The following is a 20,000-nucleotide window of genomic DNA, read 5'->3' as shown; positions in this document are numbered from 1 at the left end:
AAGGAGATCCAACCAGTCCATCCTAAAGGAAATCAGTCCTGAATATTCATTGGAAGGACTGATGCTGAAGCTGAAACTCCCAATACTTTGGCCACCTGATGGGGAGAGCTGACTCATTGGAAAAGACCCTGATGCTGGGAAAGATTGAAGGCGGGAGGAGAAAGGGACGACAGAGGATGAGATGGTTGGATGGCATCACTGACTCAATGGACATGAGTTTGAGCAAGCTCTGGGAGCTGGTGATAGGGAAGCCTAGCATGCTGCAGTTCATGGGATCACAAAGAGTTGGACACGATTGAGCAACTGAACTGAATTGACTTTCACTTAGCATAATGTCCTCAAAGTTCATCCCTGTTGTAGCACCTGTCATTTCTTTTTAAGGCTAAATAATACTCCACTGTGTATATACCATATTTTGCTTATCCATCTGTTGGACACTTGGGTTGCTTCCATGTTTTAGGGATTGTGAATAATGCTATGAACATGCATGTACAAATATCTCTTCAAGACTGTTTTCAGCTCTTTGGGTATATACCCAGAAGAAGAAGTGCTGAATCATATGACAGTTCTATTTTTAATTTTTTGAAGACTCAACCATTTTGATTTCCACAGTGGCTGTGCCATTTTACATTCTTTTATGGGAAGATGGAATGCAACTATTTTATTCCTATCCTTTCCATTAAATACAACATTGGATATTTTACATAAAACATAAGACTGGAAGGTGGAAAGAAAAAAGACTGGCTGGGGGCCAAAAAAGCAAAATGGCTGTCTGAGGAGGCCTTACGAATAGCTGTGAAAAGAAGCAAAAAGCAAAGGAGAAAAGGAAAGATAAAAGCATCTGAATGCAGAGTTCCAAAGCATAGCAAGGAGAGATAAGAAAGCCTTCCTCAGCGATCAATGCAAAGAAATAGAGGAAAACAACAGAATAGGAAAGACAAGAGATCTCTTCAAGAAAATTAGAGATACTAAGGGAACGTCTCATGCAAAGATGGGCATGAAAGGACAGAAATGGTGTGGACCTAACAGAAGCAGAAGATATTAAGAAGAGGTGGCAAGAATACACAGAAGAACTGTACAAAAAAGATCTTCACGGCCAAGATCATCACGATGGCGTGATCACTCACCTAGAGCCAGACATCTTGGAATGTGAAGTCAAGTGGGCCTTAGAAAGCATCACTATGAACAAAGCTAGTGGAGGTGATGGAATTCCAGTTGAGCTATTTCAAATCCTGAAAGATGATGCTGTGAAAGGGCTGCACTCGATAGGCCAGCAAATTTGGAAAACTCAGCAGTGGCCACAGGACTGAAAGAGGTCAGTCTTCATTCCAATCCCAAAGAAAGGCAATGCCAAAGAATGCTCAAACTACCACACAGTTGCACTCATCTCACACGCTAGTAAAGTCATGCTCAAAATTCTCCAAGCCAGGCTTCAGCAATATGTGAACTGTGAACTTCCAGATGTTCAAGCAGGTTTTAGAAAAGGCAGAGAAACCAGAGATCAAATTGCCAACATCTGCTGGAACATGGAGAAAGCAAGAGAGTTCCAGGAAAACATCTATTTCTGCTTCATTGACTATGCCAAAGTCTTTGACTGGATCACAATAAACTGTGGAAAATTCTGAAAGAGATGGGAATACCAGACCACCTGACCTGCCTCTTGAGAAACCTGTATGCAGGTCAGGAAGCAACAGTTAGAACTGGACATGGAACAACAGGCTGGTTCCAAATAGGAAAAGGAGTACGTCAAGGTTGTATATTGTCACCCTGCTTATTTAACTTCTATGCAGAGTACATCATGAGGAACGCTAGGCTGGAAGAAGCCCAAGCTGGAATCAAGATTGCTGGGAGAAATATCAATAACCTCAGATATGCAGATGACACCACCCTTATGGCAGAAAGTGAAGAGGAACTCAAAAGCCTCTTGATGAGAGTGAAAGAGGAGAGTGAAATGGTTGGCTTGAAGCTCAACATTCCAAAAACAAAGATCATGGCATCTGGTCCCATCACTTCATGGGAAATAGATGGAGAAACAGTGGAAACAGTGTCAGACTATTTTTTTGGGCTCCAAAATCACTGCAGATGCTGACTGCAGCCATGAAATTAAAAGACGCTTACTCCTTGGAAGGAAAGTTATGACCAACCTAGACAGCATATTAAAAAACAGAGACATTACTTTGCCAACAAAGGTCCGTCTAGTCAAGGCTATGGTTTTTCCAGTGGTCACGTATGGATGTGAGAGTTGGACTATAAAGAAATCTGAGCGCTGAAGAATTGATGCTTTTGAACTGTGGTGTTGGAGAAGACTCTTGAGAGAGTCCCTTGTATTGCAAGGATATCCAACCAGTCCATTCTAAAGGAGATCAGTCCTGGGTGTTCATTGGAAGGTCTGATGCTAAAGCTGAAACTCCAATCCTTTGGCCACCTCATGCGACGAGTTGACTCACTGGAAAAGACTGATGCTGGGAGGGATTGGGGGCAGGAGGAGACGGGGACGACAGAGGATGAGATGGTTGGATGGCATCACCGACTCGATGGACATGAGTTTGAGTGAACTCCGGGAGTTGGTGATGGACAGGGAGGCCTGGCGTGCTGTGGTTCATGGGGTCGCAAGCAGTTGGACACGACTGAGCGACTGAACTGAACTGAACTGGGGACCCAATGAATGACCGGCATTGAGTTCCTGGGTTTCCTTTTTGCTTCATATATGCCAAGCTGGGTGCTGAATAAGCAGACCAATAAACAACCAAAAAACCCAAGTGAGGACCTGAAAAGGGATAACAAGACTGAAAAAAAACTAGTGAAACACCACAGGAAAAACTGCAGCCTCACCTTCACTAGCAAATGCCAAGTTGAGTCCTAGACATGCATCCTCACTCACTAGGCTGTACTGGGGCACCCTCAAATCTGGAGGGGTAGAGTCAGAGAAGGCCAAACAGGGAGCTGGGACGTTTAAGCTGATGTCAGTGGAGGCCACAGGAGGAGAAATGGGCACCCCCCCACAGCTCCTCCCAACCAGGGTATTAGCAGAGGGTCTAGGATGATGGAGCTCACTGCCACACATAACCTGGTAGTAATGAAGCAGTTTCTTTCCATGCCCATTAGAGAAGGTGTGCTGTAACATTTAAATAAGATACAGAGCTTTCATAATGCCCATGTTTCAGTCAATAGTCAATCATACTAAAGATCAGGAAAATTTCACCCTGGAGAAAAGACAATGGATGTTAACTCCATGATGACAGAGATGTTAGTTACAGATAAGGATTTTAAACCAACCATTAAAAATGTGTCAATGAGCAATTAACACCAAACGAAGGAATCTTTGAACTTCAAACAATTGAAGAAGTAAAGAAATGGAAAACCATTTTAAGTTGGTTTCAAAGGTAGAGAAAAACCTTTTCAAGTTGAAAAATACACCAAATTCTCTGGAGGTTCAGTGGTTAGGACTTTGCACTCACTGCTGGAGCTGTGGGCTTGATTTCTGGTTAGGGAACTAAGATCCTCCAAGCCGCACAGTGCAGCCAAATAAAGTTGAATAGTACATGTACCATTCTCCCCTCTCCTGCCCCCACCTCCCAAAGCAATGGAGAAGAATCCGTGAACTTGAAACAATAGAAACTACCCAATCTGACGGAGAAGGCAATGGCAAGCCACTCCAGTACTCTTGCCTGGAAAATCCCATGGATGGAGGAGCCTGGTGGGCTGCAGTCCATGGGGTCACTAAGGGTCGGACACGACTGAGCGACTTCACTTTCACTTTTCACTTTTCACACATTGGAGAAGGAAATGGCAACCCACTCCAGTGTTCTTGCCTGGAGAATCCCAGGGATGGGGGAGCCTGGTGGGCTTCTGTCTATGGGGTCACACAGAGTCGGACACGACTGAAGTGACTTAGCAGCAGCAGTAGCAGCACCCAATCTGAACAATAAGGAAAAATAGATTTAAAAATAATGAAGGACTTTGGGGGCCTATGGTACTGTAACAAAAAGTCTAAAATCTGTGACATGAGTCCCAGAAAGAGAAAATAATGGCAGTTGGGAGTTCTCTGGTGGCTTGCTGCTGCTGCTAAGCTGCTTCAGTCGTGTCTGACTCTGTGCGACCCCATAGACGGCAGCCCACCAGGCTTCCTGTCCCTGGGATTCTCCAGGCAAGAACACTGGAGTGGGTTGCCATTAGTGGTTAGCAAAAATAATAACATTGATGTTCTCAATGATTGTAAAGTAAATATTTAAAACAATTATTTTATAAATGGGAAAGGGCTAAGGGATATCTAGAGAAGAAATGTTTCTGCACTTAGAAATATCACTGATAAAGTATCAACAATAGTATACTGTGGTAACTTTTTAATATATTTATGTATTTACATAATAAATATTTGCATATAAAATAAGTGTTTACATACTCAAGTATTATTTTACATATACATAATGCAATTATGTAATTTAACGTAATTCCTTATTCCAAGAATTGGCGATGGACAGGGAGGCCTGGCGTGCTGCAGTCCATGGGGTCGCAGAGAGTCGGACAGGACTAAGCAACTGAACAACAACCCCATCACAGAGTGGATCCCTCTCAGGCCTGAGAGTCGGACACGACTGAGGGACTGAACTGGGCTGAACTGAAGGGCCCTGGGAGGACCGCCAGAGGGGGCAGGCGGGGAGTAAGGGTCGCAGGAGGCGGGCCTGGAACCGAGAGGGCGGGGCCCCAGGCGGCGCCGTCGTCACGGAAACGGCTACAGGCGACCAACTACAACTCCCAACATCCCCCGCAGCTTCCGGTCGGCAAGATGGTGGCGCGCAGAAGGAAGCGTGCGGCCGGGGAGTCTGATTCCGGGGTTCCAACCCTACCCGGCTACTCAGGTGAGGGGCTGCGGGGCGCGAGGCCGGGGAGTGGCCATGCTTCTCCACGAAGAGCCTAGGGGGTCGGCAGTGGCTCAGGACCCCGAGGAGCAGTCACACTCTTGGACTTGAGCCCCAGGAGGTTCTGAAGTCCCGGGCCCCGTCAGCTCACGCGGCGCCTGTTTTCGTCTGGCTTCATGTGTCTCGGGTAGAGCCTAGTTTGGCCAACGCTTTCCTTGAGTGAACCCACGGGCGTCTACACTTTTCCAGGGTGAACTTGTGTCCGTCTACATTCTCCACCCCCCACCCCCGAGATAAACCCATCCACTTATTAGCCCCTCTTTGCAATTTCTGGTCCAGCCCCCTCAGCGCTCACCTCGCCTGTTATTGTGTCCTCCTCACTGGTTCCCCTGCCTTCTGTTTTTCACTCAGCTGCCAGAATGCTCTTTCTAATGTCAGATTTAACTCAGATCTTGCCTCACACGCCCATCCCCACCGAACTGTCTTCAGTGACTAAAGTTAGCGCGTAAAACAAAATCCAGACATCACATCCCTCCTATCCTGGCTCTAGCTAACCTACAGCTCTGTCTTTCTGTTTCTCCGAGACAACAAGCTCTTTACAACCACAGAGTTTTTGTACTTACTGTATCTTTTTCCTCTGAGTTCCTCAGACAGCTCTGCCCTGTTACAGGGCTTCGTGTCATTCTGGTCAAAGCTTTAATGTTACTTCCTCAAAGAGGTGGTCCGGATAGATGCCTGTCTAAAGGCCTCTGTCACCCATTAGCCTGCACTACTTCATTCTGTGTGTTTCCTTCCCGTTTGGAATTTTATTTATTTGTTTGTTTATTTTTGGCTGTGCGGGGTCTTGGTTGCTGCTCAGGCTTTTCTCTAGTTGCCAGGAGTGGGGCTGCTCTCTGGTTGCAGTGCGTTATCTCATTGCAGTGGTTTCTTTTTTGGTGCATGGGCTCTATCTAGGTAGATAGATAGAGAAGAAGATGGGGAGAAAGACAGAATAATCCTTAGCTTTTCTGAGGATTAAAGTTTATGGGAATGCCACCGATTATCCAAATCATCACACACCAAGGGACTTAGAGACCGAGAGAGATGTTAAGAAGGCACAGAGCAGGTAGATCTAACCTGGCATGTAAGGCTCTCCTGAGGAAGTGAAAACCTGAAGAACGGATGGAAGGATGAGGGTTGATGTTTCAGAACAGCATGGGTGAGGCCCTGGCTGATTGGAGCAACAGAGAGGAGGCATGTGGTGTGGAGAGCGGAAGATGGGGTGAAGAAAGGCTACACGGGGGGCCGTGGTAAGGATTTGGGGTTTACCCTGAGAGCAGCAGAGTTTGAACCTCTCTCCTTTCACATCCCACTTACATTCTCTCTACTGCCGACTTGGGAGCCCCTCCTGAGCAGATGATGTTCGTTCAGCCGCGTAGCCTGCCCAAGCATCTTGCTCAGACCTTGCCTAGGAGAAGATCTCAGTGAAGGATGGATGGGTGGATGGACAGACCGACAGGCACACAGGACTAAAAAGGGACAGCCTGAACCTGACTGATGGGTCGTCCCTCCCCGTCCCTGTGTTCCTTCCAGCCATTCCGATCAAATTCTCTGAAAAGCAGCAGTCTTCTCATTACCTCTATGTGAGAGAGCACAAAGTTCGAGAAGGCACCAAGTCTTCCTGGCCGCAGAAGCGGACCCTTTTTGTTCTCAACGTGCCCCCATACTGCACAGAGGTAAGTGGGTGTCTGGGAGGGAACCTGAGCCTGGGGCAGGGGCTCCTGCAGGCCCCTCACTCCCCAGTCCTCAGTGATGAGCGGGAAGCAGCTAACTAAAGCCCGGAGGGGTGATGTCTGGAAGTCTGCATCTCTTGTGACAGGAAGTTGGCTTTTTAAAGGTGTGCTTTTTTAAATAGAATTCTCTAGGGAGCCCAAAGCTTTTTGTATGTTACCCAGAATTGTTTGAGTTACGTTTTTCCCCCGATTATAAAATTGATACATGTCCATTGCGAGTAGTGTTACAGTACAGCTGAAGTGCTCTGTTGCCTAAAGCAGTTGTTGCTTAACTACGTCTGCCAAGCATAATTCCACCCAAAGACAGAGACACTTGGAAGTGAAAGTGTTAGTCGTTCAGTCGTGTCCTACTCTTTGCAACCCCATGGACAGTGGCCCCACCAGGCTCCTCTGTCCATGGAATTCTCTAGGCAAGAATACTGGAGTGGGTTGACATGCCCTCCTCCAGGACAGAGACACTTGTTCTTAGACATTTTTTCTTGAGTATTGTGAAAGTCATGCTAACTACTTGTGTGAAGTCTGACAACATAACCATTCTTTATTTTTTTTTTAAATATGTGTCCATAGTAGTAAAAATAAGAAAAGTAGGAGATATAAAATTATCTCTGAGTCTGCTATGCAGAGGTTTCCCAGGTGGTGTTAGTGTTAAAGAACCTGCCTGCCAGTGCAGGAGACATAGGAGACACGGGTTCAATCCCTCCAGGAGGATCCCCTGGAGGAGGGCATGGCAACCCACTCAAGTATGCTAGCCTGGAGAATTCCATGGACAGAGGGGCCTGGTGGGCTACAGTCCATAGGATTGCAAAAAGTTGAACATGACTAAAGTGACTTAGTATGCATGAACTACTGTGCAGACATGTCTGTTACTTTTATTTTTTTCTTCACAAAAGCTGTTTAGTATTTCTTTAATTTACAGAAGAGAAACTAAAGGAATTGCTGGATTTTCGATGAATTTTTTTTTTCAGAAAAGAAATATTAATTTCTAAAAGATTCCTCTGCAGTTAAACACTGAGAGGGGAGGGTGTCATTTTTAACCTTTCCTGAAGACTAGTGTATGAACAGAGAAGCACCTGGGCCCAAGTGTAACACTCGCAGCACTTCACAGATTGAGCAACTCTGTGTCATCAACACCCAGACTGAAAAACAGAGCATCACCCACACCCCAGAAATTCCCTGTGCCCCTTCCCCCTGCCAAGGATAACCACCATCCTGATTCCAACAGGGTAGATTTAATTATTTCTAAATGGCTGATTCAGGTAGTAAAACTTAATTGGTTGTCTTATAAAATCAGAATACAACTAAAAACATCCCCACCTATTCTTATAGAGACTCAGGTTCGATCCCTGGGTCGGGAAGATCCCCTGGAGGAGAGCATGGCAACCCACTCCAGTATTCTTGCGTGGAGAATCCCAGGGACAGAGGAGCCTGGTGGGCTACAGTCCATGGTGTCGCAGAGTCCGACACAACTGAAGTGTCTTAGCACACATGCAGTCTTTTAATAATTGGGAAAAAAAAAGTTGAGAACCCACTCCTCCTTTGGTGATCCTTCAGAGAAATTGATGGGGGGCGAGAGAGCTTTCAGCCAGATGGCCTTTCAAAGGAAGCATGCCCTTTCCAGAATAGACAGCATACTCTGGGCACATACTTCCCACAGGGTCCTGTCATAAAGCAAAAAAAATTATACCTGAATTCCGTCTCCCCTCTGTCTCCTCCTTCTGGAGTCCCTTTTTACCCACAGCTTTGAACACAAAGTCAAAAAAGGTGGCCCCCTTGGGCCGTGGGGGTCTTGGGTTGTGACCTCGGTGTTGAGGAGGGGGTGGCGTGCCCAGGCCTTCTGAGCGCGCCCCCAGACTGGACCCCGAGGCTCCAGTGAGGTGGGAGGCTCACCATGCGCTTCTCTCCGCCCTGGCAGGAGTGCCTGTCCCGCCTCCTCTCCCCCTGCGGGCCGGTCCAGTCGGTGGAGTTACAGGAGAAGCCGGAGCTTGCTGAGAGCCCAAAGGAGCCCCCGTCGAAGTTCTTTCACCCCAAACCAGTTCCCGTAAGCCTGCAGGACCTGGGCTGAGCCAGTGAGGGTGCGGGCGGGGCCCGAGCGGTGTCCCCGGTGCGTGAGGGGACATTATACCTGAATTCCGTCTCCCCTCTGTCTCCTCCTTCTGGAGTCCCCGGTGGCATCGGGGGTGGCTGCGGCAATTAAGGTGTTCCCTGTGGTCAGGCCCGTCCTGACCTGTGTGGTCTAGGAGGCCTGTTAGCTGAGCGGCCTCCACCCAAGTGGCCACATCCTGGAGCTTCCCTGTCCGCCTCTTTCCATCATCCTTGGGGGAAGCTCAGAGACATCTCTGCTCCCCGCCGGAGGGGCCTCCCCGAGCACCCCCAGGGCTGGCTCCCCCCAGCGGAAGTCAATTCTTCCTTAGGCTCGGTGGCCCTGGTCTCCCTTCTCTGCGTCAGGGAGCCCACACTTCCTGATGAGTGGACTTTGCACTAGTGGGCGCCCCCGGCCCCAGGAGAGCACGCCCTCCCCTGAGTCCCTCCCACAAGTGGAACGGGGCCCCGGGGTGCATCGCTCCCTGCTGAAGACATGGGATCGGGTCACTCTTGGCAGAAGTTGCGTAGCTAGGAGTGTGGGCGCCCCAGCCCCGGGTTAGAACAGCCCTTCTCCCCCAGGTCCCGCGACAAAGCCAGGCTGAGGCGGGTGGCGGGCCCTGGGGTGAGTCCCCCTGGGGAAGGCTCCGGCCGCTGACAGCGCCCCTCCTCCAGGGCTTCCAGGTGGCCTACGTGCTGTTCCGGAAGCCAGGCGGTGTGTCGGCCGCCTTGGCCCTGAAGGGCCCCCTGCTGGTCTCCACCGAGAGTCACCCCGTGAGGAGCGGCGTCCTCAGTCAGTACCGCGGGCCCCGGGTGGGGAGGGCAGCTTGGGGGCCGCGACTGCCCGTGTCGCCTGGCCCTCAGGGTGGGCAGCGGTGAGGGCCCCCGCTTGCCGCCCCCGGACTCTTCCTCAGCCGCGGCCCCGGGCCCACCCGGCGGCCCGCCCTGCTGCCAGGTCCTGGGGGCCCCTGAGGGCCGGGCCTGGCATCGCTGTCTCCCTCGCCCCCTTCTCCCTCAGAATGGATCCGAGACTACACGGACTCGGTGCCGGACCCCGAGGCCCTGAGGGTCGAGGTGGACGCCTTCATGGAGACGTACGACCGGAAGATAGCGGAGGTGGGGCTTCCGCTCGGCAGCGGCTGGCCGGGCCTCCCGGCGGACCTCTCCGGGGAAATGGTCTCTGGGGGAGGGTGGTCAGGGCCGGAGGGGAGCAGCGGGAGGGCACACGGTCCTGGGCACGGAGGGAGCAGCCGGGGCCCGAGGTGCCAGGCGTGGGGGGTGGAGCGAAGAGGCGGTGGCAAGGGGCTCCTGGGGCCGCAGGGTGGGTCCCAGGCGGCCGCCCGTCAGCGGGCCCTGTTCCCTGCAGGAGGAGGCCAAGGCCAAGGAGGAGGAAGGCGTCCCCGACGAGGAGGGCTGGGTGAAGGTGACCCGTCGGGGCCGCCGGCCGGTGCTCCCGAGGACGGAGGCGGCCAGCCTGCGGGTGCTGGAGCGGGAGAGGCGGAAGCGCGCCCGCAAGGAACTGCTCAACTTCTACGCCTGGCAGCACCGCGAGACCAAGATGGAGCGTAAGGCGCCCCAGGGCCCTGCCCTTCACCCCCTTGCCTGGGTCCTGGGCTGTGGTCTTGTGGCCGCTCTGCCAGCCCCAGCCGCGCGGAGCTCCCTGGTCTGTTAGGCTGGGAGGGGGTCCTGGGGGTCTCCCAGCACCCCCAAAGCCTTCTTCCTTCACCTTGGGGTGTGTGTTGGAGGTGGAGGGGATAACAGAGGTTTTTGTTTTTTTGGCTTTGGGTCTTAATTGCAGTGAGCAGGCTCTTAACTGTGATGCGTGGGTCTCTCTCTAGTTGAGGTGCCTGGATTTGGGTAGTTGTGGCATGAGGGCTTAGTGGCCCCGCTGCATTTGGGATCTGAGTCTCCAGACCAGGGATTGAACCCGAGTCCCCAGCATTGCAAGGCGGATTCTTAATCCTTGGGCCACCAGGGAAGCCCCCTTGACCTGGTAAAGTTTCTGTCTGAAACCTCAAGCATGCCATCTCCACTTCAGCCGCTGCTCTCTGACTGGGTTGCGGCCCAGTTCCATTTCCTGGCAGCATCCGCACCGTTTCCCAGCACAGAGGTGATGGGGGAGGCCGTGCTGAGCGCCCATCTGGGCGAGTGGGGGCTGAGGGGAGGCACCGCTGTCCTCTCAAGTGGGGGCTGCGGGGCATAGCTCCTGCCTGGCCTGCCGTCTGACCCTGGCCCTGTTTCCCCTCCTGTTCTCTCGCCCCAGATATTGCGCAGCTGCGCAAGAAGTTCGAGGAGGACAAGCAGAGAATCGAGCTGATGCGGGCCCAGCGCAAGTTCCGACCCTACTGAGCCTCGCCCGCCCCCACAGGCCCCGGGCAGCAGGGTGGTGACCAGGTGGCAGTGTGTGGCCAGCGAGGACCTGGGGTCCTGGAACACCCATCTCAACAGCTGTGCCCGGGCCAAGGGGCCGCTGTGTGAAACCCCAGAGACCTGAGCCCACGGGGTGGGTTGAAGGACAGAGTCAGCCATCGGTTCCTGTGTGCTTCGGCCATCCTAGGGCCCGGAGCGAGGACTTGGCCTCCGGAAGCCCGTGGCCCAGAGCTGGCTCCTTCCCTGTCCTGGGTCCTGTCCCCGCCTGTCTCCGGACTCTCCTCTCAGGGCTGACTGTCCACTGTGTTCGCCCCTTCCTCCGATGGAGAAGCCCCTGTGGGCAGTGAGATGGCCTCACAAGCAGAATACAAGAACGTTTTATTTTTCATGCAACTGGGTGGCAAGAAAGGACTACAAAAGCCAGCTGGGTCTATCCCAGGCCTCATACACGCCCTCTGCCCAGTCACAAAACAGACACCATCCTGCCCCCAGGAAATCACAGATGTTAAAGTCAGAATCTTACACCCCTCTGCGCCCCCACGCCCAGCTCTGCCATAGCACTCGCTTCTGGCCGTGCTGGTCTTCGGGACCAGGGGCTCTGTCTCCAGCACGCTGGACTGGGCTTGGGAGCGGGGAGTCTGGTGCTGAAGCAGGCAGCTGTAGCCCCAGGCCCTGGGCTATACGGGGGCGGGGGTCCCCTCCTTGCTCTGTAAAAAGGAGCTGATGACACCAGCCACCAGCTGGGGTTGGTTCATGTGGACGTAGTGATTGCCTGGGACTTCCAAGTACTGGAACCTCTGGGGAAGGGAGGGGACATGGGATGAGGTGACCTCCTCCCAGCAGTTCCGCGTGTCCACAGCTCTGCGGGCCCTAGTCAGTCAGGGGAGGGGCAGTCAGGCCTGGCTCGGGGCCAGTGGGAAAGGCCTTCCTGGGAGGGAAGTGCCCAGCCCTGGGGTTCTAGGCCATTCCGAGCTGAGGTTATAGAGCTCGGCTAGAGAGGGGCCTACAGTCCAGGAGCTGCGTCTGGGTCTGGTCATCAGATAATATTTACTTGAAGAAAGAACAAGCAGCCTTTCCAACCTGCCCAGGAGAAAGGCCCAAGGGGCAGGAAGAAAGACCCTGAACATTGCCCAGCCAGCCACACAGGGGCTTCCCCTTTGTGATGATGCCCAGCCATCTGCTGGGGCCCCAGGGTCAGCTCTCTGTGGTGGATGCTGCTGCTAAAATGCCAGGTGCTCCCAGGAGCCCAGGCAAACATCAAAGTCACAGAGCACGTCCCAGGCCTCCAACCTGGAGCCTGGCACCCACTGCTGAGACTGGTCATCTGTTCCCATTTGAGACCCTAGGAAATTGTAGGCTTACTCAGTTGGGTATGGCCCAGGAATACAGGAGGACAATAAAACCAGAAGATTCTGCCAATGAAAAGCCTGCTTTCTGTGCTGATTTATGTGATTCCAGGGACCACAGTGGAACACAAGGCCTGGTAGCTCCTGGGGTTTGTTAGACCTGGGCCCAGAGCAGGGGTCCCAGTGCTAGAAAAGAGATGGACAGGTGGAGCCCAGGGCAGCCTGGCAGCCCCTCCTGACCCCAGCTTCCCTGAGCCCTGGGCACCCACCTCTTTAAGGACAGACTTAAGTGAGCTGGTCACGAACACCATGAGCTCCCTGTCGGTGTCGTTCACTCTTCTCACGGCATAATATCCTTCGGTTGCTCTGGGAGATAAGGAAGGTTCATCTGGGACCACTCCCTGCATACCCTGCCTCTGCCCTGGGCTCTAGGCTCTGAGACGGAACCAAGCCCGAACATCCCTCTGACCTTCCCACCGCCAAGCCCTCTGAACCCAGGTTTAGTTCAGGGCTGAGTCATTCAGTCCCCACTGGCCCTCACAGCTCAGCGAGGCCTGCAGGAGGTTCATCTTGGGATCCGCCCAGGGTTACAGCCACTGAATGGTGGAGCCAGGATCTGAACGGGCTTCTGAGTGCGTGCTTTCTCTTTTTTTAACAGCTTTATTGAGTTAGTTCCACCCATTTAAAATGAACAGGTCCATGGATTTTGGTATATTCAGAGGTGAGCAACCATCACTACAGTCAATTTTAAATCCTATTTATCACCTCAACTGAGCCATAGGGGATCCTGCAATGCAGGAGGTCCAGTTCCTGGGTCGGGAGGATCCCCTGGAGGAGGAAAAGGCAGCCCACTCCAGTATTCCTGCCTGGGAAATCCCATGGACAGAGGAGCCTGGTGGGCTACAGTCCACAGGGTCACAACAGTTGGACACAAGGGACTAAACTACAACCACCACCACCACCGTCACCTAACCCTATAGTCGGCACACACAGCTCCAGGTCTTACTCAATCACCAGCTGGCCTTGTCTCTACATTTCCCCAGTGGCTCAAGCGATAATTTGCCTGCAAGGCAGGAGATCTAGGAGATGTGGGTTTGATCCCTGGGTCAGGAAGATCCCCTGAAGGAAGAAAAGGCAACACACTCCAGTATCGCCTGGGAAATGGCTGTGGACAGGGGAGCCTGGAGGGCTACAGTCCACGGGTCGCAGAGTTGGACAGGACTGAGCACATGATTGTTGGAGAGGACTCTTGAGAGTCCCTTGGACTGCAAGGAGATCCAAGCAGTCCATTCTAAAGGAGATCGATCCTGGGTGTTCATTGGAAGGACTGATGCTAAAGCTGAAACTCCAATACTTTGGCCACCTCATGCAAAGAGCTGACTCACTGGAAAAGACTCTGATGCTGGGAGGGATTGGGGGCGGGAGGAGACGGGGACGACAGAGAATGAGATGGCTGGATGGCGTCACCGACTCGATGGACATGAGTCTGCGTGAACTCCGGGAGTTGGTGATGGACAGGGAGGCCTGGCGTGCTGTGATTCATGGGGTCGCAAACAGTTGGACGCAACTGAGCGACTGAACTGAACTGAACTGAGCACATGATGGATGTGGACTTGCAAGTGAGTGGAATCACACAGTACGTGGACATTCCTGACGGGCTTCTTTCAATGAGTCTAATGTTTTCAAGATTCCTCCCTGTTGTAGTGTCAATGCGTCATTCCATCTTATCGCAGAAAACAGTCCACGATGGATGGACACTATTTGCTTGTTGGTGAGCTGAGGGGCATCAGAGTTGCCTCCCACACTCGGTTCATTCTGTTCTGAAGGACACCACTGTGAGCCACCAGCACTCACTGTGGTGTGGACAGATGCTGGGATCACACTGAGGCGTGGAACGGCTGGGTCACATGGTGATTCCAGGGCTTGAAAAACTGCCAGACCTTCCCAAAGTGGCTGCGCCGTTTCACAGTCGCACAGCAGCATGGAGGGTTCTAGCTTCTAGCTCCTCCACACCCTTGGCAGCGCTCGTTATCTCACTTGTAAAGTCTAGATGTCCCAGAGGGTGTGCAGCGTCCCTCCCTGGGGTTGGGATTTGCCCCCCCGTGAGTCCCTGCCTCCTGAACCCCTGTGCTCGGCCGACGTGTCCACGCAAGTCACAGTTCCTGCCAGGGCCCAGGTCCAGGATGAATGCAGTGGAGCAGGGGTGGCACCTGAGCCCCCGGGAAGGATGTTCAACAGGCTGTGGGGCCTGGAGGCGGCGGATGGCCTCTGGCTGAGGATGTGGGAGGGGGCGACAGCAGATGGAGGCGCAGGGCCGGCCTGTTGATGCGCGGGGCCCAGCGTGGCTGGAGGGTTTGGGAGGACGGGGCCAGGCAGCACTGACTGCCAGTGCCTCTGCCACACCTGAGTGTGCCCCGCCCCCCCGGACACAGACACCTGTGGAAAGGTGTGGTGCCATCCCTGGCCACCCCCAGCGCCCTCTCCCCGTCCCCCCTCCCCTTGCCTGCCTTCCACACACCAGCAACCGGTGGTGGTGCTGCCCAGGAAAGATGGCAAAGTGGTCTCATACCAGGAGACCTGGGCATTCCTGAAGCTCAGGTCTGTCTGGGGCGCTTGGTTCCGACTTACTTGATGAGCAGGACATGGGCCTGCAGATTTTTGATGTACTGCATAAACAGCTCCCTGCTGATGAAATCGAAGCAGTGCTCTGGCTGCAGAGACAAAAAACCCCAGTGAATTCTCGCCACGAGGCCCCAGGCGCTACTGTGGGTGGAAACCCAGCTCTCTTGGGAGCAGCGGACACCCCCTCAGGCACCCAACCAGGACCAAGCCCACTGCCTAGCCACATCACCACCTCAAGAGAGGCTTCACCTCCCTCAGACTGGAGACTCTTGTCCCCGTGATCATTCTCCCTCCTCCTGGGCTCATGGCTGCCCAGGCAGACAACACGTCCAGGCCCCCCTCTGCCAAGTGTGGCCACGCAACTACAGGCAGAGAAGTGACCTGGGCCACTTCGGGCTGAGGTTTTAGGACTGAGGCACGACACGATAACCATACGTGGCTACTGAGGGCTTGGCATGGGGCTCGTTCAGCCTGAGACTTGCTGTCTCACTGCATTTTAATGACTTAATTTGAAAAAATGTCAACTATTTCGACTATTTTTTTATGTTGACTCCATGCTGAAGTGACAACACCTTGGATACACTGAGTTAGAAGGTATTATGAAAGTTGACGTCACCTGTTCTTTTCACTGTTTTTGTATGGCCATCAGAAGGTGACACGAGCTCACCTTGTACTTCTACTGGACTGCGTTGCTCTGGGCTGAGAGCCCTCTGAGGGCAGGCACTCCCAGATTTCCTGTGTCCACAGCTGTAGGCACACGTCTGACAGGCACGTTCAGTGAGTGTGTGCCGAGTGGGTTAATTCAGGAGTGCCCCCACATGGACTGACTGTTAATGTCCAGTTCCCCTACAGCATCTCGAGGAAACTGCACGCGCACACACAGCTATTTGGTCAGCCAAGAAAACACATCCTTGTTCTGCCCTGACCCCTCCCAGCTATCTCCTTCTCCGCAGGCTGCAATGTCCAGAAACAGAGGTCCCCCTGTCAACTACAAGGCCTGATGGATGAAGATTTACTGAGGACCCAGACATGCCACACGTTTTCTCTTCCCCAGAGGATCAGAAAGGCAAAGCAACTGCGTCTCAGTCAGCAGCTGACTGGCTTCCCAGGTGGCTCAGCAGTAAAGAATCCATCTGCCAAGGCAGGAGATGTGGGTTCCATCCCTGGGTTGGAAAGATCCCCTGGAGAAGGAAATGGCAACCCACTCCTGTATTCATGCCTGGAAAATCCCATGGACAGAGGAGCCTAGCGGGCTGTATATAGTCCATGGGGTCACAAAAGAGTTGGACACGACTTAGCGACTAAACAACAACAGGTGACAGGAGATGGCGCCAGACTCAGCTCAGGCACGGACTGCTCCCCACCCCCAGTCTCTCAGTTCAGTCAGTTCAGTCGCTCAGTCGTGTTCGACACTCTGCGACCCCATGGACTGCAGCACACCAGGCCCCCCTGTCCGTCACCAACTCCCAGAGTTTACTCGAACTCATGTCCATTGAGTCGGTGATGCCATCCATCCATCTCATCCTCTGTCGTCCCCTTCTCCCACCTTCAGTCTTTTCCAGCATCACGGGCTTTTCAAATGAGTCAGCTCTTCGCATCAGGTGGCCAAAGTATTGGAGCTTCAGCATCAGTCCTTCCAGTGAATATTCAGGACTGATTTCCTTTAGGATGGACTGGTTGGATCTCCTTGCAGTCCAAGGGACTCTCAAGAGTCTTCTCCAACACCACAGTTCAAAAACATCAATTCTTCAGTGCTCAATCTCTCAGCCTTGCTTTAATTTTGCTTCTCCCATCAGGACTGGGACCCTGTGGCTTGATGGCCCAGGCAGGCCTTCAACAGAGGCCGAGGTTGAGGGATATCACCTCCATGCACGTCTCCAGATGTGAAAATAGAACACAGATCTGGGTTTGTGCAGCACTTCCTCAAAGGCAACAATATGAAGGCTCCAAAAAGCCTCTGAGGACAGCTGCTGGGCGCATCTTAGCTCCTTCTGTCTTTTTTCCTTTTCTTCTCCATCCCTCCTTTGACCTTCTTTTCCTAGTCTGCTTCCATTCCCTGGTCTGTATTTTTCTTTTGTAATTCAAGTGTGGGCTTCCCAGGTGGCTCAGCGGTAAAGAATCCACCTGCCAATGCAGGAGATTCAATGGGTTTGATCCCTGGGATGGGAAGATCACCTGGAGAAGGAAATGGCAGCCCACTCCAGTATTCTTGCCTGAAAAATCCCATGGACAGAGAAGCCTGATGGGCTATAGTCCATGGGGCTGCAAAAGAGTCAGATGACTTAGCAACTCAACAACAATAAATTCAAGTGTAACTTATAGTGAAGTGCACAGACCTGAGTGTTACCTCATCATGGCCTCTGACACATGGATACATGTGTCACGTAAGGATGTAACCATGACACAGATGGAGGTTGGAACCGCTCAGCAACCAGTTGGCTCCCTCTGGGGGTCTTCTCCAAGGACACCACCTGGAGGTGGTGGACCTCCAGCTCCCTAGATCGATTTTGCCGCTGTTCGCATTTCATACACGTGGAGTCATAGCGTTCTTTTCGGGTTCGGACTTCTTTTGGTCTGTGTGTGTGTTTTTCACATCCCTGTATGAATGTGTGACAGTTTATGCATCCTATTGTTGATAGACATTTGAGTGATCTCCACTTTGGGGCTATTACGAATCAAACTGCCGTGTCTTCTGGAGCACACAGCACGCAACACTGCCGGGTATATATCTAGGACTGAGATTGCTGGGCACAGAATTTGCATATATGTTCCTAAAGTAGTTACTGCCAGTTTTTGAAAATGGCGACATCAACTTATACTTCCTCCCGCAGTGTGGGACAGTTCTGGATTCTCCTCATCCCCACCGAGACTTGGTATTTACTGTCAGGACTTCGGTTTTAGCTGCTCAGGAGCGGGTGTGGAGGTCTCTCGCTGGGGCTTTGATTTGCGTTGTCCTAATAACTGATGGCATCCAGCACCGTTCATGTGCTCATCGGCCATCTGGATCGCCTCTTTCAGAAAGGGTCTGTTCAAATCTTTCACCAGTTTTTAAAAATGAGGTTGTCAGCCTCTAATCTTAATTAATTTGTAGGGGTTCCTTACATAGTTCGGATATGAGTCCTTCAGCAAACCTGTGTATTTTTATTTATTTGGCTCTGTTGTGTCTCAGTTGTGGCATGTGGGCTCTCGTTCCCTGACCAGGGATCGAACCTGGGCTCTCTGCATTGGGGCACAGCGTCTTAGCCACTGGACCACAAGGGAAGTCCCCTTTTTCATTAATATTCTGTTTTTTAAAAATTTATTTACTTGTGTTTGTTTATTTGACTGCACTGGGCCTTAGTTGCAGCATGTGGGATCTAGTTCCCTGACCAGGCATCGAACCCAGGGCCCTGCATTGGGAGAACAAAGTCTTAGCCACCAGGGAAGTCCTTTTTTTTTATATATATATTCTATTTTGATGAATAGAAATTCTAAATTTTAATAAAGCTGTATTTATCAACATTTTCATTGATTCATGGTCTGTGTGTGTGTATTGTTCTACTTAAAACATATTTTTCTACCTCAAGGTCATGAGGCCATTCCCTAATTTTTATTCTAGAACATTACAGTTTTACCCTTCATATTTGATCTATGATCCATGGTGAATTAATTTTTTGTATATTGTGTGAGGCAGGGACCTGGGGTCATACTTTCCCATCTAGATAACCCACTGCCCGCCCCCCACTGAACTGAGGTGGTGCCTTTACTATAAGTTGGGAGATCCTCATTCATAACTTTCATAATTAAATTTCCAAAGTATTCTACAAGTTCATCCTAATATAATTTTTAACAGAAGTCGATGATTCTAAACTTCATTCAGAAGGGGGAATATGCAAGAAAAACCAAGAAAATGTGTGAAAGAACAAGGAGAGTGGACTAGTTCTTATCAAAACACATTAGAAAGAAACGGGAATTAGAATGCGTGACTTGATGTGGACAAAGAGATCGATGGCACGTGCAGAGCAGGGACAGGCCCATCCTGGAATTTGTCTCTTTGGTGATTTAGTTTCTGCCCCAAGGGGAGTCGTCCCATCTGTGGGTGGTCCTCTCCCTTGAGCCCTGTGATGACCACACGGCTCCCCCTGCAGAACAGTTGTGGGCCGGTGGGCACAGTCCCCGAGGCTGGAAGGGCATTTCCAAACAGCCTCAAAAACAAACCAACCAACTTCCCTGTGGTCCAGCAGTTAAGAATCTGCCTTGCAATGCAGGTGATGCAGGTTCGACCCTGGGTGGGGAAACTAAGACTCTACATGCAGCAGAGCAACTCAGCCCACGCACCCCAACGACTGAGCCCGCAAGACACCGTGAGGACTCCTTGTGCCACAACTAAGAACCGACGCAGCCAAATAAATACAAAAGTGAATCAATATTCTAAAAAATAATAAACTGGCAAGAGTAAGTAGTACTACTACAGAAATAAACCCAAACTGCGCTCTGGGAGGCGGACAGCTGGGGCAGTGGCCTGACTCGGGCCCAGGGGGGCCAGCCAGGAGACTCTCCCTGGAGGAAGGCTTCTCCATCAGGGCCTCCGGGACCCTGCTGATCAGGATCGAGCCATAAGCTCCGCCTCCCCCGCCAAGGATGGGCACCCAGAAGACAAGCCACAGAGAGTGATCCCTGAGGTGGGGATGGCCTGGATAACTGGTGGTGGACCAGTTGGTGTTCCTCTGGGAAAAAAATGAAAATGGATCCCTTACCCCTCCACGGGCTTCCCCAGTGTCTCAGCAGTAAAGAACCCGCCTGCCAGTGCAGGAGACCTTGGTTCGATCCCTGGGTTGAGGACATCCCCTGGAGGAGGAAAGAGCAACCTGCTCCAGTATTCTTGCTTGGGAAATCCCATGGACAGAGGGGCCTGGCGGGCTACAGTCCATGAGATCAGGAAGAGTTGGGCTCAACTGAGCGACTAAACAACC

The 20,000-nt window shown here is 52.1% G+C and overlaps 2 protein-coding genes across 3 annotated transcripts in view; one reads left to right on the top strand and one right to left on the bottom strand.

The window, feature by feature from the left end:
* The first annotated feature begins 4,774 nt into the window (after positions 1-4,774).
* Positions 4,775-12,525, top strand: RRP7A (ribosomal RNA processing 7 homolog A). The gene is made up of 7 exons (XM_055395845.2): positions 4,775-4,859; positions 6,432-6,574; positions 8,544-8,669; positions 9,386-9,503; positions 9,729-9,826; positions 10,077-10,275; positions 10,974-12,525. Exons 1-7 carry the CDS (start codon positions 4,787-4,789, stop codon positions 11,057-11,059), a joined length of 843 nt encoding a protein of 280 aa, XP_055251820.1. The 5' UTR covers positions 4,775-4,786; the 3' UTR covers positions 11,060-12,525.
* The window catches only part of SERHL2 (serine hydrolase like 2), a 21,491-nt gene continuing 13,248 nt past the window's right edge, over positions 11,758-20,000 (bottom strand). The window contains exons 10-12 of one of the 2 annotated variants that reach the window (XM_055395842.2): positions 15,055-15,137; positions 12,696-12,792; positions 11,758-11,877 (exon numbers count right to left, since the gene is read on the bottom strand). In XM_055395842.2, the coding sequence (XP_055251817.2) occupies positions 11,758-11,877; positions 12,696-12,792; positions 15,055-15,137 (300 nt within the window). Of the gene's footprint in view, positions 11,878-12,427; positions 12,793-15,054; positions 15,138-20,000 lie in introns of those variants that run through there. The other variant, XM_088837535.1, reaches the window with a different exon arrangement.

The sequence above is a fragment of the Moschus berezovskii genome, chromosome 6 (assembly GCF_049115385.1).
Source record: "Moschus berezovskii isolate FMDL1 chromosome 6, NW_MosBer_1.0, whole genome shotgun sequence".
In the NCBI taxonomy this organism is placed as follows: domain Eukaryota; kingdom Metazoa; phylum Chordata; class Mammalia; order Artiodactyla; family Moschidae; genus Moschus; species Moschus berezovskii.
Note: the sequence above shows the minus strand (reverse complement) of the source record. Positions and strands in the feature narration are given on the sequence as shown.